This window comes from Prunus avium, chromosome 3 (genome assembly GCF_965620075.1).
Source record: "Prunus avium chromosome 3, drPruAviu1.hap1.1, whole genome shotgun sequence".
In the NCBI taxonomy this organism is placed as follows: Eukaryota; Viridiplantae; Streptophyta; class Magnoliopsida; order Rosales; family Rosaceae; genus Prunus; species Prunus avium.
In genome coordinates, this window is record NC_142286.1 from 3,609,732 (window position 1) to 3,633,898 (window position 24,167).

Sequence of the window (24,167 nt, forward strand, 5' to 3'; positions counted from 1 at the left end):
GGAACTATTTAATTTTCATGTAAAGTTTTGAGTAGGGGCACTTGTCTCCTGGATCCACTCCACCCCTTTTGAATATTCATTCTGCTTGGTTTTAAATGGAGTAGATTTATATGCTGAGAATGCAAAACCATACCGATAGTTTGTTTGAGAATAAAGATTCAAATTTGACAACGAGGTCTAGTCTAGTAGAAAAGAGTCTTAACTTGCAAACTAGTGATATTAAGTTTGAAGGCAGTGTGTGTGAGAAACCCTCTATTATTAGTCCATGTAATTTAGACTATCGCTTATATTTAAAAAAAATATTCGAATTATTTTAACGTTCTAAAAAGTGAAATAGCATAGATCGATAACTAAAAAGTAGACATCAATCTTTTGATATCAATTATATGAGGGAGTGCCTCGCACCTTCTTGTAAGTTGGCAAAGGAGGTAATTGGTGTAGTGGTGCATGGAGGGCAACTCTCTTTGCTTTTTTCTTTTTTTTTCATGGTTGACAATAATCTACTAGGTAGTGGGGCCCGCAAATTCTCAATCATTTTGTGTGGGGTCCTCCAAGTACATCGCCCGTGAACTCCCAGTGCATGAGTAACATCTGATTATTCACTCCCCTCCTCCTCCTCCTCCTCCTCCTCCTACAGTCCTCTACTTGCTTCGCATTTGGGGCAGAAGGGATGTTATTCTCGCGTGACATGATACAGCACCCAAAAGAACAGTCCAATAAGCATGCTTTGTTCAACATTTTCTTTTTATTTATTTATTTATTTATTTTGGAGGATGAATCTAATAAGGCTGCGCATGGTCGACATAAAAGAACAGTGACACACTAGTTGACTACAGCATGAACTGTTTTTATTCTTCTTCTTCTTTCTTTCTTTATATATATATATATATATATAGAGAGAGAGAGAGAGAGAGAGAGAGAGAGAGAGAGAGTACAATCTTTATGGAGGTTGGAAATGATTTTCAGAAACAAAAACTAATTGATATGGTGACTTTCAAAAAGTTGTATGATCAATAGGGTTGTTTTCCGAAAAAAAACGAAGAAAGTTGGAGCTAGCTAGCTAGAGTTAGGGTTGCCATGTGTTGAATCTTTTGCATGATATGCAAAATCTGATTTTATACCTGAAAAGAGAATCCGATAAGGATTCAAATCTTTGAAATAAAATACAAAGTACATTGAAATAATTGATTCAGATCAAAATTAATAGTCATGTCATGTCATAGTGTAAGAACATTTGGTAATTGAAAGTGTTAAAGAGTTGTCTTTTACTCCACGTTTTTTCAACTTTTATGCGTGTTACTTAATTTACGGTATGTTGTGCGGTTAGATGAGAGTGTTTGATTAATTTTAACATGATTTGTGATATCGTCAATCAGTCGTGTGCAATGTCATACCACATACTTATTTATAAATGTGAAATTCATATGACATGCGCACCCACGCATTTAGCAGGAATCTTCCTTTGAACATACGTACATAACATATAACCATTCAATTTAAGTAACTCAAATATTTATATTGAGAAATCAAAGATGATATGTTTATGGTAACCCTCATCTACTTATTTAATTCAATTTCCAAATGGTTTCCTTTTTCACTTTCATCTTCTCTCCCTCCCTCAATCCGCCTATAGATGAATAAATAGCATACCTCAGAACCATGTGCAGGGAGTCAGTAAAAAAATTGACACTTTCCTACAAAGTGGCTGATTCACGGAACTTCCCAAGAAATTATATAAGAGCTATAGAGAAGTAAAATTAATTAGTAAAGACAAATAACTCACTAGTGGAGTTTGGAGTATTTACTGCTTCGGGCAAAGTTCTGGATTCGAGTCCTAACATATGTGTAGTATGTGAGAGTTTAGTATACTGTCGCTCCTCTCAATAAGACATGTCCTAAATAAATAAATAAAATTAGCAAAGAGACACTTCACTTATTATAGTGCTCAACCACTATAAAAGCTTGAGAACCAATTGAGTGTCACAAAACTGACTGGCCTGACTAATATATACCCTAAAGTTTTACAGGCTCACAGAAAATAAACTCAGTAAATTAATGGCGCTACAAGTTAATTTGCAAATGGCCCAGTTAGATAAGGATGGTTGAAAAATCAAAATAGAGAAAGAGAAGAAAACAAAACAAATGCATGTGAATTGAGGAAGTTACTATTTCAACTCTCAGAACAACACAAAACACAGGTCCTTTCTTTTCAGTCTCGTCATTTCTTGTTGCACTTTTACTGCAATTAAAGGCTACGTCTTAGAACTACTAGCAAGAGAGATTTACCTCTAGGGCTTGTAAAAAAGGAAATTTTGATCTCTCACACACCTGCCACTGACTAAAATTATAAATCTATATATCAGCTTGCCGACCTCAATTTGATATTATATACATAGCTATTAAAATTTGATTATATCCACCTCATATAGAATGTGATATTTTGTATGGTTATGGTTTAGTGCTCATCTGGCTGGTGTAGGTTCCCTTTCAGTTCCCAAGTTTATTCAATATCAAAGATGGAATCCTCAATATCAAATTACATATATACAATGTACTATATAATATATAATATAATACAGTTTTCGGTTCTATATGTACGACTTTTTGTTTTTTTTTAAAGACAAGACACGTTGAGAAACCTCACTCTTACTCAATTTTCTTCAACTTTGATCTCATTTATTGTTTAATTTTCTTTGATTTTGATCTCATTTATTGACATGGTTGATTATTTTAGGGTGTAGAATCATAATTTAGAGTTTGCATAAAATTTCTAGTTTCGGATCCCAAATAACCCTAAAATCGAAAATCTCAACAACTCTTCTATACCCTAAATACACTCGATATAAAATGAGATCAAGGGTGAAGAGACTTGAATATAAACGTGGGTTTCTCAATGCATCTAGTCTTTCTTAAAGACATTACGTCCTACATAGATAACCTTTGTATACATATAGTACATGTATATATAGTTACCATAAAATTTCACAATTTTTGTTTCTAATTTTATAACTGCACAAGACTCGAAATCTAGGACCTTGTCACTTGAGCTATCCAAATTATAATGCCCCATGTCACTTAAGGTTTAGACCGATATATGACTAATGAAACACTGCCTGCAAAAGCTCGGACATTCGAACATTTAAAATTTGGTTTAGTGCAAGCATTTGTAGCATATTGATCATTCACAAGTAGCTAGTAGTCCTAAAAACACCAAATCAAAACCCTAAATTTTCGAATTGATCCCAATTTATGTGACAGTGTTTTATATGAGGCGATTCGGAATAAATGTCGACAATGAATTTTTATTTATTTTTGGCTACATTCTTTGTTGAAATGCTGATTATTATCTTGTGTGTACATGTTTTGCATCATCATGCAATTCATGCTTTACATAACTATATTTTGTCGGGGAAATATATAATGATGGAATCTTCTGGCGCATGGGCAAATGCAAACATGATATAATAATATATATATATATCATCACCTTATGTGAATAAGTTTGCATCAATACATGACATGCATGTCTAAATGTAGTCATCAGATGGTGCCAAATAACATTTGCGTGCATTACAAAACATGGAAACTTTTCTCATACTTTTTCTGGTTTTGGTCCTTTTAAAATTTCATTCTTTTATTATAAGCATGCATTTCGATTATTCTAATCCCAGAGATGAGCTGGGAGAGCATATTGAGACTTTGGTCGAGCAAGATCCCATTTCAAAAACTAAATCATTGAAGAATAAAACAAGAAAATGACAAAAATGAAATTAGTTTTTTTATGCCCAGCACTTCTTTAAAACCTCTTATTTTACTCAAGCTTATCGAAAAACATGAACTAACAGTAAGATGGTGTAGCTCCATATGTACCTACATTATTTAAAATTCTGCATATGCATCATGCATGAGACATGACAACGCATATAACACTTTGTATTATTCCGGTCAATAACACAATAATACATGAAATAGCTTTTTTACCCGTCATTGTGTTATTGACCCGAGATAGCAAAACAATGTTATCCCGATTACAAGTAAGTTTTTCTGCTTATTTGCTTATATCTTTTTATGGTAGTCATTTGATTTTGGTTACGACTTTTCTTTTTCATCCCTTTTTCTGATTTAAGTTATTTTCAAAATTGTCTGTACTATCTGATTTTAAATTTGATGAACAATTCGGTTGTGTTTGATCTAGTCAAACCCTTGACTAGTGTCCTTTCACCATCTAGCCTCAGAACAGTGCAGACAAATATAGCTATAATTAATTAATGACATTTCTTTCCATAATTGAAACAAAATTCTCCTTCCAATGAGAATAATGGTTGGTGTAAATGGCACAATATCAAAGTGTGGATGGTGCTAGATACCCTTCTTTGTGCATATAGCATAACCAGGTAGGCTTTTTTTCTTTTGGACAAAGTGAATCCTCTTAAATAATTAATCACTCATCACCATTGATAATTTTTATACTAGAAGGACCAACCATGTATGATAATTTTTGCCACATTATTACCAATAAATGTGATTTTTTAATGATATTCTAGCATTGATATATATTCATTATACTATTAGCATTGGCCAATATGTAATATTTCCTCTCATGCAAGCATAGGCTTAGTCAAGTTGGCTAGAGCGAATGTGCTCCTCACTCTGCACCCGAGTTCGAATCCCCCTCATCGTAGTTTAGATTAGATTAAAGAAGAATATCCACTAAAAAAAAAATGGCAATAGTCACCATTATTTGACATTTGGACTATTGTAGGGGTGACTAAAGGCTTTAGTCACCAAAGAAAGCAAAAAATGTGACTAAAAGCCTTTTTAGTCACCAAAAAAGTCGAAAAATCCTCTCATAATTTGTTTTTTTGGTTAGATAATATTTTTACCAAGACTAAACATATAAGAAAAGATGTTATGTCCCCATTTTTCTACGCAATATATTTCTATTCGTGCAATGCAAATCATTAATCATATCCCATGGGGGAAAACAAGAAGAAGAAAATCATCATCTATTCCTACCTACAATTTTTTTTTTGGTTGAAGTCAATGTAAACAATATATTAAAACATGATTAAAGTCAATATCATTAATTCCGTTAAGAGGGTCTTGCAATGCTTGCTCTCTAACTTTTCTTGACATGGTAGTCAACTAGTGTACCTTTCTCTCTCCTTTGTATAATCCAATCTTTTGCTTGAATTAGTCTTTGTTTTTAACTTTTCCCCACCAAAACACAATTAATTAATCATATAATTAATTTGTTTTACGGTTCTTGTAGAATATATATGCATCTTACGATAAAGCAAAAGAGGCGGCCAAGGAGTAGTTGTCTATAGAGCTTTAGCTGGTGTAGATCCATAATCTGATCGAATCTGTATTTGGTTTTGTTTTTTTTTTTTATTCTTCGAAGCATGCAAAATTGTCAGAAATTTCAACTATTTGTTTTATCCTTGTAAGTTGTGATTTAAGTGAGAATAAGTGAAGGGTAAAGAAGCAGAAAAATGTAATAGAAAACTGAAAATATTAAAAAGCTGAAAAGAGCTTTAAGCCATGCCCTGTTAGAGAATTAATCAATGGATCAATCATGCCACTGTAATTGTAGAAAGTTTGGGAAAGGGTCTACTGCCCATGATGTAAAACATACATTTCAAAATCAATCTCTCTCTCTCTCTCTCTCTCTCTCTCTCTCTCTCTCTCTCTCTCTCTCTCTCTCTCTCTCTCTCATATATATATATATATATATATATATATATGGAGAGAGAGAGAGATTTATAAATGTACAAATGATACTGTCTTTTTACATGGTTGCTTTTTATGCTCTCCTTTTTTTATTTTTCCTGCTTACTTTATAAGAGATAGAAGGGAAAGGTTGGAGAGTATAGTAGTGATTAGTTTAAAGGTTTCTTAGGTTCAGAAAAGATAAAACTTTGTTAAAAGCTTTTCTTGTGCATACAATAATAAAGAAGTGAGTGAGAGAGAAAGAGAAAGAAGGGAGAGAGATTTTTCTGGGGTTTGTGGAAGAGAATAGAGGAAAAGACAGAAAGTGCAAACGTCAGTGTTTAGCCGTAGGGTTCCCTTCGCTTGTGGTTTATGTGAGTTTTATTTTGGACTGGTTGAGGATTACAGAGGTATATCTCTTATCATCCACATCTCTCTCTCTCTCTCTCTCTCTCTCTCTCTCTCTCTCTCTCTAAGTTTTATATAGCCAGTTTTTATCTTTTCTTCATATTTGTGTGGCCATAGTTTGGATTTTCTTGGTATTGTCAAGCATATGGCTACTGAACCATATTGAAGGAGAAAAGTAGAGTTAGCTAGAGGATCTGGTTTAGCTGCACTCCTCTCTCTCTCTCTCTCTCTCTCTCTCTCTCTCTCTCTCTGTGTTGTTTCTTTTGAGCCTTCAAAAAACAAAAAATTGTCTCTTGGGTTGGAGCCAAACAAATTTAAGTAAGAAACAATCAAGGTGTGTGTGTGCGTAGTGGGTGTTATGGGGTTGAAAGACTAAAACTTGAGTGACATCCATTTTTGCCTCTTATTAGGTTTCCTTCCTTCTCTCTCTTCAGCTTTTTTCTTTCTTTTCTTTTGTCTTTAATTATCAGATCCTGAAGTCTTCTCATCACTCAGAGAAATCAAGATCCACATATACATGGGCCATAATGATGCCAGCTCAATAGCAATTCAAGAATTTTCATATCCAACAAAAAGATGATGAAGGGTTTGATGTTCCAACAGCAACAGCAACAGCAACAGCAACACTCACAACTGGTGGATGAGAATATGTCTAATCTAACTTCAGCATCAGGTGAAGCTGCCAGTGTCTCTTCTGGCAACAGAAATGAAATTGGCACCAGTTTTTCCCAACAGTTTTTTGCTCCACCTCCATCTCAAACTCAACCAGCTCTGAAAAAGAAGAGAAACCTCCCAGGCAATCCAGGTAACCAAACTTAATTAATATGATCTCTCTCTCTGGATTTTTTGGTTCAAACTTAAATTAAAATTTTGGTTAATTTTGGATCAGACCCAGAAGCAGAAGTAATAACCTTGTCTCCCAAGACACTCATGGCAACAAACAGATTCATCTGTGAGATCTGCAACAAGGGGTTCCAAAGAGATCAGAATCTTCAGCTTCACAGAAGAGGGCACAATCTGCCATGGAAGCTTAAGCAAAGAACAAGCAAAGAAGTGAGGAAGAAGGTGTATGTGTGCCCAGAAGCAAGCTGTGTGCACCATGATCCTTCAAGAGCTCTTGGTGACCTGACTGGAATCAAGAAGCACTTTTGCAGAAAGCATGGTGAGAAGAAGTGGAAATGTGACAAGTGCTCAAAGCGGTACGCGGTTCAATCTGATTGGAAAGCTCATTCCAAGACCTGTGGCACGAGGGAGTACAGATGTGACTGTGGAACTCTTTTCTCGAGGTAACTAATTAACCTCAAATTCATCATCTTTTCAAGCATTCACATTCATGAAATTGCAAGACCACTCTCTTAGTAATTTATTCAAACACTAACAAGACATACATCTTCACCTCACCTATGAACTAAGGATATTGGGGGGCAATTTTAGCAAAAGCTAATTAATTTCTGAAAACCCATATTTCAAATCATAGAATTTGTTCAAATAAGTTACTTATTTTTGCCTTGGGTTGTATTTAAGTCACATTCTTTATTTGGTGCTCCTACTTTGACACCTATCTAGGGAAAAGTGGGGATGAAGGGCATGCTTACAACTTACTATGGATGGAACTTTTTAATGCACCACCCTAATTTGGACTGTCTGTCCTTAGCTCTCTGATTTTTTTATATTTAAAAAAAATTAAAACAGAAAGAGATGAGCAAAAGAGAGAGAGGGAAGTCAATACATATCTGCAAATGTGTTCATGTAATACAGCACTTTATGACATGGTTGCTTTTGTTTTCTTGTGGTTTGTCTGTTTTGGGGATTTTTTTTGGAAAAATTCCACATGTTATCCCCGTTTCACATAAGTTTTTTCTGCTTCAGGAGGGATAGTTTCATCACCCACAGAGCCTTCTGTGATGCTTTAGCAGAGGAGAGTGCAAGAGCCATCACCACAGGAAATAATAACCCTCTCCTCATCTCCCCTCAACAACAGCAATTACAACAGCCTGGATCTTCATCAGCATCTCATCATCATCACATGAACCTTAACCAAGTTCAATTAGCCCACCAATTCCAAGACCTCCATGGATTTTCATTGAAAAAAGAGCAGCAAAGTTTCACAAGCCTGAGGCCAGACCTGCCTCCTTGGCTGGCCTGCCCTGGCCCACCCAACAACACTTCCATTGACCTTTCCTCATCCTCCTCAATCTTCTCCACAAGGCTAGACCAAAATTTCACACAAACCCACCAAGATTTATCCCTCCATGATCACAACAGTACAGCCCCAAACCCAAACCCAAACCCTAACCCTAGCCTGGGCCCCACCCTCCCACCCTTCCAGCCTGCCCCTTCCCCACATATGTCAGCAACTGCATTGCTTCAGAAGGCAGCTCAGATGGGTGCAACAATGAGCAGCAAGAATAGTACAGCCTCTGCAGCAGCAGCAACCTCTGCAGGTTCCTCACCACAACCCATGATGAGGTCCCACCAGAACAACCAGGGTCACGTGCCTGATTTTGGTGGTCACGTGTCCAGTTTTGGGAATAATACAGCTGCAGCAGCAACAACAGGGGCAGGAGGAGCCAGTGCTTCTAGTAATGGCACTGGTCCTCCTCCATCATCCTCAGGTATTCATCAACATCATCATCATCAAAACCAAAACCAAAACCAAAATCAAAATCAACATCAAGCTTCTCTTCTGCATGACATGATGAATTCTCTGTCCTCTGGAACTGGGTTCGAAGGAGCTTCTTTTGAGCTGGATGCTTTTGGGTCCATGCCAACAGTTTTGAACAATTCAAAGAAAGACACAAACAATTCAAACAATCCATCATCTGCCCATTTCAACAGGTCAAGCGCTAGTGATGAAGGTGGTGGCCATGGCGAAGGTTTGACCAGAGACTTCCTAGGGTTGAGAGCTCTCTCTCACAGTGACTTTCTCAACATTGCTGGGCTTGGAAGCTGCGTGACCAGTGCAGCAACAGCTGCTGCATCTTCTTCCCTTGACCAAACCCACAAACCCTGGCAGGGTTAGCTTTGGCTACTTAGCTAGCTATAGCTGCCACATACGGATCAACATATAATTGAACATGAACATCCTTTATAATTTTGTTTTTTGTTTTTGGTTTTTTCTTAAATATATAATTAATTACTCTTTTTGTCTTAACTACTGTCTATCAATCTTCTTCCCAAAGGGAAGGCCTCGTGATATGATCAAACTTGATATGCCGGCATTTTAATTAATGACTTACGTATGTGGCTCTTTTTGACAAATTTTTTTCCCCATGGTTTTAATTTTCCAAGTTGTAATTCATGGTAAGATTATATATAAATATATATTAAGATTAATTTGATACATATACCAATTAGCTTGCATGGAACATGTACGTTGATATATTATGTTACGAAATTTCAAAATAATGGACCTACTTATCAGAAGGTCAAGTATTCATGAAATGCAAATACTTCCCTCATTATTATGTAAGTAGGAGCTCTTACATTCCTGCCAATAGCGGTGTGACATCCGTGCATAAGTTTTTCTTTTTGTATTTTTTATGAAATATTTTTGCATATATATCAAACTGTAATTAACATGAAGGAATAGTATCTCTTTCCATGGAAGGAGACAAACAAAATAAATGCAAATGTTTGTTAACATGTAAAACAATTCATAAAAATTGGGCCCATAAGATATGGCAACTTAGCAACAAAACAAGAGGTTTCAATGTAAGATGTTATGCAACTCAAAATTTTCCCTAAATCTCTTTTATATATATATATGTGGGTCCCACAATAGTAATTTATGAGTGTTGTTACTATACCTACCAAGAAAACAAATAAAACAAATAAAACAAAACTCAAAAATGTTGAAAAATAGTTAGTATTTTGTCAGTTTGACTGCACAGTGCATGGGTCACTTTCTTGTTACTATACACCAAAACCCATTAAATTTAAAACATTGCTAAGCAGGAACACCATGCAGGATTGAGTAGGGCAACAACAATACTTCCCCTAAAGCTTCCTCTTGTGTTAAATTTCACCCTCTTAATTATATTGAGATTGAGTTGGTACTTCCCATTAAAGGCAAAAAAAAAAAAAAAAGTAAATAAATTATGCTGCCACTAACCCAAAAATCGTGGGCGGTCCAATATGTGGGCCCACTTCAAAAATAATTTGCAAAAAGTAGAAACAATTTGTCTTAAGCATTGGATCGTATACTTAAACTCACACTAATTAATGATTCAAATCAAATCTCTACAACAAATCTCTCTCTCTCTCTCTCTCTCTCTCTCATGTAGCAATATATTATTACTATATAATTATAAAGCAGGGGACTTTGAATATGCGAATATATGCATGTTAGTAAAAGCGGTATAGGGATGGGATCGATATACGGATTATGTTTATGGGTACAAAAAAGCATTGGATTCTCCAAGAAAAAAGATTCGTGAAATGTGCTCAAGGCAGAAAGGATGTGTACATGGAACATGGAGGCTGAGCAAAGTTAGCTTTGGTTGTGTTTTTGGATATTGCTGCTCTCAATTCAAAACAAAAGATATATAAAAATAGAGATGCTGTTTGACACCTAATCTGGGTGCAAGTGGGATTCAATCCCGAGGGAAGATCACTCTTTCTCATTGGCTCAAGGAATTTCTACCTCACTTTATGCCACTTTGGCAATATTCCAAACAAATCACGTATTATATCATTATGTGATTGACTCGAAATATCATCACATAGTAGTATAGTACTGTAATTCTTCGCTATTGTAGAGGTAATGCACCATTTTAAAAAAATGATTTGGAATTATATATATATATATGAGAGAGAGAGAGAAAGAGAGAGGGGTTCTGTATATTTATGGATATTTCCACATATAGTACCTAGTGTGGAAAAATTGGACAAGGTGAGAAATGGGTTTTGAATATTTCCACCATAAATAAAAAAAATAATACAAAAAGCTCAGTAGTGGGTCAACATGATTTTGTTCTCGATATAAATTAAATTATAATAGAAGTGTGGGAATATTTTTCTTAAAAAGTGGAAAGAAAAAAGAGAAATTGATGTGACCTGCATGTAAGAATTAATAATTGTAACACCCATGGATGTTATTACTTGCTTGCTTGATATTGTAAATTAAGTTAGATAGCAACTGTTATGATCATCAGTGCTTATATTAATTAAGTAAATCAAGGATTATATATATTGCCATTAAGATACTAATTTCTAAAGGGCTATTATTTCACTTTCTGGTTTCTAGTATATTTATATAAGATGCATGATTAGTTAGTGCTTCTGCAAGTGCTTTCTCAACAGAGCAGCCACCACTAACTAATTGCCTCCTAATTAACTTCCTTAAGAGCCTCCTAATTAACTTCCTTAAGAGTTTGTTTGGGAGTGATTCTAGATATATCAAAAAATACTTTTATGGATAAGCACATGGGAGGTGCTTATGTTTAGAATCACTTAAAATTATGGAGAAGCACATGAGAGGTGGTTCTTCCCATAAGTGATTATGGCCTATCCAAAATCACTCTTAAACGAGCCCTAAATCCTCAAGCTTCAAGTAGCCAAAATTTATATATATAAATATAAATGTTAATGATGTTTGTTTGTGTGTACGTGTGTGTGTTCATGTGCGGATGCAAGAGAGAAAGAGCTAGAGGGAGACTTAATCAATTAATTAATTAATTCACATATATATATGAATTTATATCATATGTGTTGAGCAATCAAATAATTAAGAAATGATTAGCCTATCATCAGATAAAGTGGGTTTATAAACAAATCAGAGTTATATAAAGAGATTCTCATCCCTAAAGATATATATATATATATATATATAAATTGTTGCAATGTTAGGTCAATATATGAATATAGATATAGGTAGTGTGTAATGCATGTATAGATGTGTCTGGGCTTACTTTGAGAGAGTGGTCTCTAATTGGCACCTGTCCTTTTCATTGGTTTTGAGAAAGTAATTAAACAAGTTTAGATCAACAAAAGATTCCTCCGATTTCCCACTTCTCTCATGCATGATCATGAAATGTTGTATGAGAGAGAGAGAGAGAGAGAGAGAGAGAGAGAGAGAGAGAGAGAGAGATTTCTGAAATTACACACATGCCAAAAATGCCATTTTGATGTTTGCTTTGAGCATGAAGCATGAGCGATGTAGGAGAGCATGTTTGTCATTTCATAAAATAGGTAAGGAAGGGTGGGCTCAGTCCCTAAGCCCAAGGCATGCCTATACCTTTTTCTTTTTTTAGTTGGGTTGGAGGCTGGCCCTCCCTGCTCAGCCTCGTCTAGCGTCTATATAAATTGGATGCTTTGGTGGGTGCTTTTTGTCTGGTGGGTTTAGGTAAGCTTAGCCACAGAAAAAAAGAAGAAAGAAAGATATATCTAAAAGCTGCAGAAAATTACCAAAGCTGCTGAGTTGCCAGAATAAAAATGAAATGGCAAATGGGGTTGTTTGTTTGTTGTTTGTGTATTGGCATGGCTGAAAACCAGTTGACTTGTCTTTGTAAAGATGTTTTGCTTCCTTTGTGTTAATAATGCCACCTTTTTTCTTTGACTTACCATCACTCTCTCTCTCATGCATATAGGAACAGGAGAGAGAGATCTGGATTTATCTCTTGTTCTCTTTTCAAAAAGTAATGGCAGGCTAGCCTGCTACTGCTCATGAACTATCATTTTGTTGTGGTCTGAAATTGTTGCATATGTGATGATGGCATTTCTCTCTTTTACTTGTACCAGTGATGATGAGAGGGGTTAATTAATATCGGTGACTTATATGCAGATGTAAAACATGAATTAAGAAGCCATATCGCAAAGGAATGCTGAATTAAAATCTTAGCAGCAGGAAACAAAAAAAAGTAATGATTATTACATGTTTTTGGGGATATTTTATTCCTTTCACTACTTTTTGTGTTTTTGAATCATTGCATGCATGGGAATTAGAGCAATTAACCTACATCATCATCATAATCATTTAAAAGAGGAAAAAAAAAAATTGGTTACTTTTGTCAAAAAGTATATTTTCCACACTGCCATTATTCCTCATTTGTTCTTTGTTGGGAAGCAACCCACTTAATCAATTTATGGATAAACTCCTACAAACTCAAGATCACACAATTAACTACAACAAGGACACTAACGGGGTCTAACTTAGTGGAAAATGACCTTAATAACAAACCAGTGGTCTTACGTTCGAACCTCTATGTCACCTTAGCAGTGTGTGTGAGAAAACCCCATTCCCCCTTTTTAATTTTGGCAACAAGTAAAAACCCGGCAACACAAAATTGAATGCAAGAAATCTCCTCAACGTTTTAACCACTTTTATTTTGTGGACCTCAACATTTTAATGACCATATGTTATGAAAAAGGTCCTTTTTTTGTCAAAAGATGTTATGAAAAAGGTATGAACACACAATTCTCATGGGGAATTTCTGAGTATCTTAAGACAATTCTTGGGTGTGCTTAACATCACTCTATAGAATTTCGCCACTCTATAAATGGGTAGTTCGGCCTGCTGCCAAGAGCATGTTTTTAGACCTGGGCCAAACTTGACGATGGGTTAGCTCATTTGGGTTAAAATGGATCAACGGCCCAACTGCTCATTGTATACATTTTTTTCTTGCTTATTATATACATTTTATTTTCATATACAGTAATGGCTTATTATACTTTATTTTCCCGTCAAAGTTAGGAAGGGAAGGGGTTGTTTTCACACACTGCGCCAATGTGTCATGGGAATTCGAACCTGAGGCCATTAATTTGTAAGTCATAGACATTTTCCACTTGATTATGCCCCGTTGGCAATTGCTTATTACATACTCAAGGGGCTTCTGAATGCACACTATATATCAAATATACACAGAAAAAGGCAAAAAAAAAGGAAAAAAACTTTTATTGTCCTCCATTACATCAATCACCTGGGATGGAGAAGGTTTCTTCTCCTTATTTATTCTATTGCCCAATTAAGCCTCCATGGACAAATAGAAAAGTTGAAATATCATTTCATACTACAGTTCATCAAGTATAAGACTTTTCATAAGAAAAGAAACACAAAACTTGACAATAAAAACAAGAGATTTGAAGTCATTCTTTTTTCTTCACTGGCAAAATTGATGAGAACTATTTAGCAGTCAAGGGTCGAACAGAAAATGGATTATTTTGCAAGTGTAAAAAAATATTTGGTCAAGATTATTTTGTAAGTTAGAGGAGAGTGAACCTTAACTTGACCGTCAAGTGAAACGGAGCTGAAAAGTGAAACCCAGTTGTGCCCTTTAGTGGGGGGAATGAAGTATAAGAACCAATACCATAGCTCAGTGTCAAGCTCCAAATGGTCAACAATGGTGAGGAAGAGAAGCACAACACTCACCTTGTTTTTCATCATCTTTCTCTCTCTCATAGCCTTCGGTATCTTTGTCCCTGTCTTCGCTCTTCTACCTTCTCTGTCTTCCCACTCTCTCCATCACCATCAACAGCAGCTCCTTCCTGCCACCAAAAAAGTAAGTCTTTCTCTTTCTGGTATTTTCCTGGAAAATGGAAATTGAGTCGAAATAAATTCTGGGTCAGTTTGATTTGTTTCAAATAATTTGTCTGAGCTAAGAATTGAACGAACTGTATAGAACAGCATTGTTCTGCTTTGGTCGTTATCGGGTTCCGTCAAGTGTTTGATTTTTGGGTCATGTGATCTTTGCCCTATATGTAGCAGATGACATTCTACTTGGTTAATAGCACGTTTAAGAAATAAAATTAAAAAAAAAACACAAGCTTTTCGTTATTAGATCCATGAGTCAAGAAACGGAAGTGCATTTGAACCAACTTACACTGCAAGCAAATGTTTGCCTGATTTGAGTTTAAGGTTTTACTTTCTGACTTATGTTTCAGCTATGTGTTTTGCAAATTGATTATCAAGTTGGAGCCAAATTTAAACTATACTCATTTGTAGTGAGTCGTGACCCTTATTTTCCAAAAAGAATTCTCTGATATGTTCATCTAGTGGAGTAAGAGTTTTGTTTGGTCGTTTTTCAGAATCACGGTTATGCTCGAAAGTTTGAAATTTCAGACGATAAGTTCTGGAAAGATGGTCAGCCTTTCCAGATCATCGGGGGTGACTTGCATTATTTCCGGGTTCTTCCTGAGGTATGTTTCTTTCATTGGTCCTTCTGAGTACTTGGTGTTGAATTACTAATATCATAAGCTGCCTGCATATTATTCTTAAATATGCCCCTGGTGGCTTGGAAATGAAAAGGCTCAACTCCATATTATCATAATAGAAAATCATATTCACAGTGTGTCTGTAGTCGCCCTCCTTAAAATGACTACTTTTTACACTTGAATGAAGTAAAAAGTGAAAAATTAAGAGCCTGAGCCACTATCCATGAATCCAAGACAACTTTAGAAATTTCTTGATGAACCTAATCTGGAGCATCATATTCCATGGATGTTACCTCAAATATTTATATACAGTGAAGATGCATGGGATGTTTGCAAATATTTATGTTACAGTGAAGGCTTTCTTGTATTGTGGTGATGTAGCGTGTTACATTTATCAATGCAGTACTGGGAAGATAGGCTGTTGAGAGCAAAGGCATTGGGATTAAATACTATTCAAACTTATGTTCCCTGGAACCTACATGAACCAAGAGCTGGTACTTTGGATTTTGAGGGTATTGCAGATTTGGTATCATTTCTCAAACTCTCCCAGAGGCTTGGTATTCTGGTTATGCTTCGAGCTGGACCATATATATGTGCAGGTCAGTTGTGACTGCTGTATCTAGGATCTCTGTGTCAACTGTTAAGGGGCTTTGTTAATTTGCTGTGTTCTTTTAGGTTAACTATATACATGCCTCCTCCCCCTATTTTCCACTAAAATGTGTCTTGTTTCCAAAGTGTGTTTTATATTGAAGCTAAATTGGATCCTTCAATTGGTCTTTTAATGTAAAGGTCTAATTGTTCTACTGCTTGGATTAAATGTATGAAAAATATTTTCTGATAACTGATGTGAATATGTGTATATTGCAGAGTGGGATTTGGGGGGTTTCCCTCCTTGGTTGCTTGCCATCAATCCAGCTCCCAGACTAAGATCATCAGATCCTGCTTTCCTTCAATTGGTATGTTTTCCTTATGCATTCTCTTCTTTGTACTATTTAGGATGTATCCTAAATCGGTCTACTAAATCTAACTTTGGGTTATTAGATATCATATTTTGAATCTGATGATGTCAATTTGATGTTCAAGTAGAAAAGGGTCTTAATTGCTACTTACCAAAATAAATAAATAAACAACTAAAAAAATGGTGTTGATTGATGAAAAAATTGTGGGAAGCAAATTTGGCAGCATTGGATAGGATGTGAGTGTTGTTGACAACTATTGTTTTTTAAATTTTAAGGCTCCCCTCACTTGTAGGCTCTCCACCACTAGAGAGCTCAACACATTGGAATTCAACACTAATTGGGAGGTTGTAGTTGTAGGGATTTGACCATAAAAATATGTTAATAGTCTTTTTGTCTCACATTGTTCCTTCAAACTTTAACTGTTAGGATGCGGGCCAACTATTGTTCTATTATTCTAACAGATAGAAAGAAATTCTAGATATTTTAAAGGAATGGACAACCATAGTAGATGTTGTATTCATGGATGCCTCACACTTCTGCCACTCTGTGTCTTTTACCAGATTTTGTATCGTTTTTATGATTTTATCTTAATTTCCTTTTTTTCTTTGTTTCTGTACCAAGTTGTCCCACTTTGGCATTTTTCAATATATACTGATTACTTATCCAAATAATCTTTGTAAATTATGTTTCTGATCACTTGTTTTGGTACAAATGTCTCTAGTCATTCTTAATGTGGTCAATTGTGACCTGTAAAGTTTATGCTCTGGGACTAACAATGTATTTGTTCTCTTCAATATTTGATATGGCTGTGAACTGTTGAAGGTTGAAAGATGGTGGGGAAGCCTACTTCCGAAGGTAGCTCCACTTCTTTATGGCAGTGGAGGTCCTATTATAATGGTTCAGGTTTGTGAATTTTTAATTTTCTGCTTCGCCTTTCTTTATGATACTTAACAGAAAGATTTATTTATTTATTTTAAATGTATAATGCCAAGAATCAAGTTTCATAGTCTCAGAACTGAATAGAAGCTCTTGTTGAAGGGTTGGAACTCAATTTAACATGTCCAATTTTGTACAACTGTTACAACATTATGGCCAGGGCCCTCCAATACTATGTCTGAAAAAATTATTCTGAATTTTAAGTTCAAATAAATTTTAAAGAGTGGCACAATGATCCAACTTCATTATAAATAAATAAAAACTCTTCATAACATGTACCAATGGCAAAACCTATTAAATGTTCCACTTATATTATACAGGGGGAAGGGACTGATGGTTTTTCAGTTTAGAAAAATGGATACGTAAGAAAGTCTTCATGTATTTTCTGTCTAAAGTTGTGTACTCTCACTCAGGAGTTCCAGATATTTCTTAATTCCTAAAAATTTATAGAAATTCATAGACATGTGTAGCGGAATTCTGCATCTGGTGGAGTCCATTTATTCTAGCAATCAACTTGCATATAAATCTTCATATCATCTTTGAGGTGTCTTATTTATTGTTCAAAATTGTCAAGTTAATTTTGAAAAGATTGAATCTCTTACTTCTGAGATAGTATGGTTGAAAAATTAGAGTAAAGAACCATTTTTCTGACAGATTGAAAATGAATTTGGTTCTTATGGGGACGACAAAGCTTATCTTCATCACCTGGTCTCATTGGCTAGAAAGCACCTTGGGGATGATGTTATTTTGTAAGTCCTTCAGCCTTATGTTCATAATGTGTTTTATTGTTATTTTGATGTGTGCACTACAGAACAATCATGATTCATTCATGGTGGTTAGTTCAACTAATTAGAGCTCCAACTAATATATATGAAAGATAAGTTTTCCAATACATACTTTGAGCAAATGGACTTTTGGCGTAGCACTTTCGTATAATTTTCAAGTTTCATTGTAATGGTTTTTAGGTATACTACAGATGGAGGTTCTAGGGAAACACTTGAAAAAGGCACAATTCGTGGAGATGCTGTATTTTCAGGTAAAGTTCAACCTCAACCTATACTTAAGTTATAAATTATGAACATTAATTCTTAAAACTTCTTTCTCTCTACTGTTACTAACCATTTCTTTAGTTATTCACTTACCATTACCCATTAAACACCTTGATACATATAGCTTGATTATTTGTCTTTTAGTTTATTCACTACCATGTGTTCACTAAAACATTGTATACTGTCCACGTGAGCGATCTATGCACTTAACAGAGGTTTTATCCATTATAATTGTTTCCTTTTGGCTTTCGATACTTAATTTTAGATGCTACCTTAGTGCAACATGTCTTTTCTAGGCCTCAGGGAGAAATTCTTTCTCTGAGTTGTTGAAAGGTAAATTTTACAGATGGGGGCAGTCTACTGGAAATTTTTCCTCATGTATCACTCATCAGAAAGGAAAAGGCCTATTAAATTTCTCAGGAATATTGCTCTTGAAGCAATATATAAGCTCTTATGAGTGTATTATGTGTTCTGCTTATGACCTAATCTCTATTTCTCATTTGCAGCTGTTGACTTCACTACTGGTGACAACCCTTGGCCTATATTTGAGTTGCAAAAGGAGTTCAATGCCCCAGGGAAATCACCACCACTTTCTTCGTAAGTATCTTGTTGGTCATTATTAATTAATTTTGTTGGCGGCAGTTAAAATGCTTGCTTCAGAGAGTTTTACACAGGTTGGCTTACACACTGGGGGGAGAAGAATGCGCAGACTAGTGCGGATTTTACAGCAGCTGCCTTGAAAAATATTTTGGAAAGAAATGGTTCTGCAGTACTTTATGTATGTCCTAAAAGTCAATTTTTCCTGCTTTCAAGTAAAGCTTCATGGTAAAGCTCTTTAACCTTAAATTTCAAATTTCCAGATGGCACATGGGGGAACAAATTTTGGGTTTTATAATGGAGCAAATACTGGTTCAGATGAGTCCGATTACAAGCCTGACCTCACTTCCTATGATTATGTGAGGAAGATTTTTCTTCTTTGTTGTAACTTGGTATTAGTTCATGCTACTACAAACTATAAACACAGAACTGATACACCTGTTTTCCCAGGATGCACCGATTAGGGAATCTGGGGATGTAAACAATGCAAAATTCAAAGGTATCACTTTACACTGTATATTCTTTTGTACTGGAATAAAATCCTCTTGCTATATGGTATTGCAAATTTGCAACAACATGGTTTATCATTAATGGTGTACTTCTTTCAGCACTTAGGAGGGTTGTAGAGCAATACAGTTCAGTATCTCTCCCTGCAGTTCCATCCGATAATGAGAAGAAAGCATACGGATCTATTCATGTAAATAAAACAGGGAATTTGTTTGAATTGATACATTATTTTGACGTGGTTGAATCTGACAACCCAATATCAATGGAGTCAACGGGCCAGGTGTGTAAGAATATGTGTTTGTAGCTTTCTAGTTGTTTACAGTTGTTCATGGTGATCAAGTGATGTAATTAGATGAATGCTTCCAACTTTCAGATGTTTGGATTTCTGTTATACGTAACCGAGTATACTGCAAAAGACAATGGTGTTGGAAGCATTGTATCTATACCAAAGGTGCAGCCTTACTGTTTACGTTAATTTCCTGTTTATTACTGTTAGATATTTATTTACTCTCATAGTATTGCCTCTCATTTGTTTAGAGTCCAAGCCACACATTTATCTATATATGTTCAGAGTATATAAAATAGCAAACAATAGTTTAGTGGTCTAAAAGGATTTGAAATTTTATTTCATGTTGCAGGTGCATGACAGAGCTCAAGTTTTTATATCGTGCCCTTCCGAAGATGGTAATGGAAAGCCAACATATGTTGGCACGCTTGAAAGATGGTCAAATCAACCTCTAACCATTCCTAATACTAAATGTCTCTCCAACATCAGCTTAATTGTGTTGGTACTCGAATGTCTTCTCTACTTTTTCCCTTCATAATCTTAATTTCATTTCTTAACATCTGAATTAACTCAGGGGATTTCTTCCCCCTAATTTGATATCTGTTTTTCTTATAGGTTGAAAATATGGGTCGTCTTAACTATGGACCATATATCTTTGACAAGAAGGTAAGTCAGTTGTAATTATGGAACTTTTTTTTCTCTATTTCTTGATATGATTATGAAGCATAAGGTTATTTGCCAATGTCATTCAATTCTTAATGATCAAAGTTTGTCCTGTATGCTTTTGATTACAAATATATGGATTCGAATCACACTCTGTTATCCTTGTTCGACGTATATGATATATTTTCAGCGGTAGTTTGAACTTCCAAAAAATGAGCAATGATTCATACGTCTGGTTGTAAGTTACATTAGTTTTTTTTTGGGTCAACAAATATATCATAAAAGCCAACCGGCAAAGTCCCAAAGGGGAGACAAACCCAACCAAACAAACAGGACAGACACACCAAAACTAAGAACTAATGAACAGAAGAAGGAAGCAGAAACACCAAAAAAAACAATACACGTAAGACGTAATTATTAAGCTATTAAACTTTGTAAGACATACATGTGGCATAATCACTGTTCAGGTAATTATTTTCTACGCCACCTAACTGAAGTCAAGAATTTTACTTATGTCTGTTTATCTCTTAACATCTGAAAAACAAACTGCGTCCTAGCATAATGGATGACAATGATATTTGACTGGTCTTTCTTACTCTCTTTTTCAGGGTATTCTATCACCTGTTTATCTAGATGGGAGAATTCTCCGTAAATGGAAAATGTATTTGGTGCCCATAATCAACCTGAACGAATCCCCCAAAATCAATCCCATAATTCAGGCTGCAAATTCTGGAGTCATTACTATGTCAGCCCGCAAAAGGTTAAAACCGAAGTCTGGTATGCTCTCAAATACACGTCTCTATGTTCTTTCCTACACCATCTTGCAAACCTGCAGAATTAATGAGGTCAATCGTAATCAAGAGAAATTGACGATTACTGACATTGGCTTTCTTTTCAGGGAATGCTTCGAAAGAACCGGCATTCTATGCTGGATATTTTTATATTAGCAAAGAAGACATAATCAAAGATACATTCATATCATTGAGCGGGTGGGGTAAAGGAATTGTAACTATTAACAATTTCAATATAGGAAGATTTTGGCCGGTAAAATCATGTTTCTATTTCCCTTGTTCATAACTTTCCTGTGTGTTTTGATATTAGAACACGAGTTCTTTTACTCCAACATTTGAAACATGGTGCATTTTGCAGTTAAAGGGACCACAATGCAACCTCTACGTTCCAGCTCCTGTCCTTCAGAATGGGAAGAATGTTGTGGTATGAGATGCCAAAAGCTATTTTTTATTTCTCATTTACGTTGGACTGAGTTATCTTCTTTTGTTCTGACCCCATTAAAAAAAAAAAACTTATCTTCTTTTGTTATTATTCTTTAAATTTTATTTTAAGGTTAGATGAAAAATTATTAAATCTATATATACATTAATCATAATTGAATCTTAAGCTAGCCTATATCTTCATTCCAGTGATTGTCTTCTTTGAAAAAGGCTCAACTTTTAAAGGAAATAAATTATTGTATCTAAGCCTTGTGTTTTAATGTTCTGCTTCCAAATCGATATAATTCGGGGAAAGATGTTTAATCATATTGTTTCTCATATTCTTTTTCAGTGCTTGCTTTGGCTTGAACTTCCACTTGTTTTTACCATTGCGCAGGTCATATTTGAGTTAGAATCTCCAAACCCGGAGCTTGTGGTACAGTTAGTTGATCAGCCAGACTTTACTTGTGGTCCAGGGAAATCGAATGTGCATCAACTTTAGCGCTACTATGTTAATATGAGATGATCTAGGCCTTGCTTAAAAACATTGAAAGGGGACTTGAACTGTTGATTTCCACTTTGAAACGCCAGTCCTTCTGAGAATTCTTCCATCGTGTTTGTTTATAACAGTTAACAGATACAAAGTGTACAAGGTTTCATGTTCTATAGGCAAGACAAGAAAAGAAAGCTGTACAGACTGTATTATATTCATGAGTGAAATTCTCCGTCTCCTTGTATTCCGCATATTTATCTACTAAAAGTTAGAAAGTTGCATGACAAACTTCCCTTCCCTAATGCCCTTTCGATAAGCAATTATTTACTTAAGTTGTCCAATTTCTGAAACATGCTCGGGTAATTAAACATGTCCGGTCTATATATCTCCTGAATCCGTCTGTATTACAGCTTCAGCCTGTAAGAGCCAGAAAGCTAATCTCCCAAGTTGTACTCCTTCATTTACCTGCATTGTCCCGGGCTAAGGCTTCAAATTTCACTAAGCTTTGTGTCTTTTCATGCCATGGTTTTATGTGTATCCTCAAATAATAGGGACAGAAAAAAAAAACCAAATCTTTTTATTTCAAGTGCTTCAAAATCATCTTCTGTTCAAAATTGCAACTTAAATGCAGCAAATTTTCTCCCAAGACACATTGGGGCATCCAACACTATGCTACAGAAATTACAGATTACATCTATTATTAATTCATTTTGAATCCTTTGATTCTCTTGATCCAATAGCTGCTGTTGCTGCTGCAGTCGCCATAGCTGCAGCTGCACCCACCTTGGCACCACCTGCAGCCTTCATTACACCAGCTACTTTGGCAAATGCAGCTATTCCTCCCACAAGTATAGCTCTGAAGGCAACTGTTGGCTTCACTGCCATATCTTATTCAACCTGCAATTTCCCACTCTATCAAACTCGAAATGTTGTGCGTGACACATCAAAGGACGATAAGTGAAAACCAAAACACATACATTGGATAATAATGTTACAACATTAGCAATTTGGTAGCTATCAAGAATTAAACAACAACAACAAATCTGAAAGGGACATGTTTCAAATGGTTCTGAGGCAGTGATGCCTGGTTTGTTGCTGCAATCCAGATTAAAGATATCTCCGCTGTTCTTTTTCTCAAACATGTTTTAAAATGCTTACAATTTTTTTCAACCGAGTAATCCTTTCACTATATGAACTAGTTTTAATTTGAAAAACAGCAAGCTACATCCCTAGGGAATGTACTAATACTCAAGCTGATAAATGAACTCATTTCAAATCAAATTTGGTACCAACTCCTCTCCATTAACAACCACAACCCCCCAAAAAAAAAGCATTCTACTAATTATGAATACTTCTCCTATAGGTGCAACTGGTCTTTGCCATGGTAATGCATATATCTCAGACATCAGGGCTCTAAACCTTTTGCAAGTTATACATAGCCACAAAGCCCCAAATCAAAACTTCCACAACTGCTAACCTCTTCGAGAATTTCTTGGACTTCCTAGAATAAATTCTCATATTATGAAATTTGGGGAGGTTCCAGGTCTCTTGGATGCGGTCTTCTCAACCAAAAAAGTCATTGAAATCAATAGAAAATCGAAAAACAAAAGTGAAGGCCTCATACATTCAACTTCTGCGGGCAAAATCTTATATTGCAGACCGCCATTTTACTTAGCATAATGTTGTAATAGAATTTATAACAAGAAATAATTCACTAAATATGCCCGAAACAGAAAATGGGTCGACACCATTTATCCTTGAAACAATTTCTAATCTCCTCCAATTGCATTAGTGACCTCAAAGCTAGGTGTTTTCTGTATAAAGCAATCAAATCACAGATACCCAGATGATAGTTTCAATCATACAATAGAATTCGATCACCAAAATCATTGAAATCACAAAATTCCCAAAACCAACATCACAGACATACAGTCACATACATTCATAATGTAAGAGTTAGAAAGCGAACCGCAAACCCGTAGAAAGAAGCTTTGATTCCTCGGCTAAGTTGAAACCTTTATTGTTTGTGAATTTGGGGACAAAGAGAGAAAGAGAGAGAGATTGAGAAATGGCGCCCGCCTTTTAAATAACTCCTCCTCTCTCGGAAACTAGAAAATGAGGTCTGCAATCGTTCGCAAGGCAATGCTCTCTCTCTCTCTCTCTCTCTCTCTCTCCCTCTCTGTGCTCGAGACGACG

General features: G+C 35.5%; 3 protein-coding genes across 4 annotated transcripts; 2 read left to right on the forward strand and 1 right to left on the reverse strand.

Annotated features, from left to right (window-relative positions):
- The first annotated feature begins 6,153 nt into the window (after window positions 1–6,153).
- Window positions 6,154–9,316, forward strand: IDD11 (indeterminate(ID)-domain 11). The gene is made up of 3 exons (XM_021961551.2): window positions 6,154–6,925; window positions 7,010–7,406; window positions 7,990–9,316. Exons 1-3 carry the CDS (start codon window positions 6,697–6,699, stop codon window positions 9,140–9,142), a joined length of 1,779 nt encoding a protein of 592 aa, XP_021817243.1. The 5' UTR covers window positions 6,154–6,696; the 3' UTR covers window positions 9,143–9,316.
- Window positions 9,317–14,254: 4,938 nt separating this feature from the next.
- On the forward strand, window positions 14,255–22,222 carry BGAL17 (beta-galactosidase 17). Its single transcript, XM_021961509.2, has 19 exons — window positions 14,255–14,618; window positions 15,145–15,255; window positions 15,674–15,869; window positions 16,138–16,226; window positions 17,052–17,132; window positions 17,820–17,914; window positions 18,131–18,201; window positions 18,721–18,811; window positions 18,875–18,992; window positions 19,075–19,170; window positions 19,262–19,310; window positions 19,420–19,598; window positions 19,692–19,769; window positions 19,957–20,106; window positions 20,220–20,270; window positions 20,876–21,044; window positions 21,166–21,311; window positions 21,417–21,482; window positions 21,876–22,222. The coding sequence occupies exons 1-19, from the start codon at window positions 14,406–14,408 to the stop codon at window positions 21,978–21,980; spliced, it is 2,154 nt and encodes a 717-aa protein (XP_021817201.2). The 5' UTR covers window positions 14,255–14,405; the 3' UTR covers window positions 21,981–22,222.
- Window positions 22,223–22,527: 305 nt separating this feature from the next.
- Window positions 22,528–24,136, reverse strand: LOC110759459 (uncharacterized). 2 transcript variants are annotated; one of them, XM_088250322.1, is made up of 2 exons: window positions 23,941–24,136; window positions 22,528–22,868 (listed from the first exon to the last, which is right to left on the reverse strand). In XM_088250322.1, the coding sequence occupies exon 2, from the start codon at window positions 22,854–22,856 to the stop codon at window positions 22,677–22,679; it is 180 nt and encodes a 59-aa protein (XP_088106448.1). In that variant the 5' UTR covers window positions 22,857–22,868; window positions 23,941–24,136; the 3' UTR covers window positions 22,528–22,676. The 2 variants fall into 2 exon arrangements, with proteins under 2 accessions (XP_088106448.1, XP_088106449.1); XM_088250323.1 differs by having other exon boundaries at window positions 23,912–24,136.
- Between the last annotated feature and the right edge of the window lie 31 nt (window positions 24,137–24,167).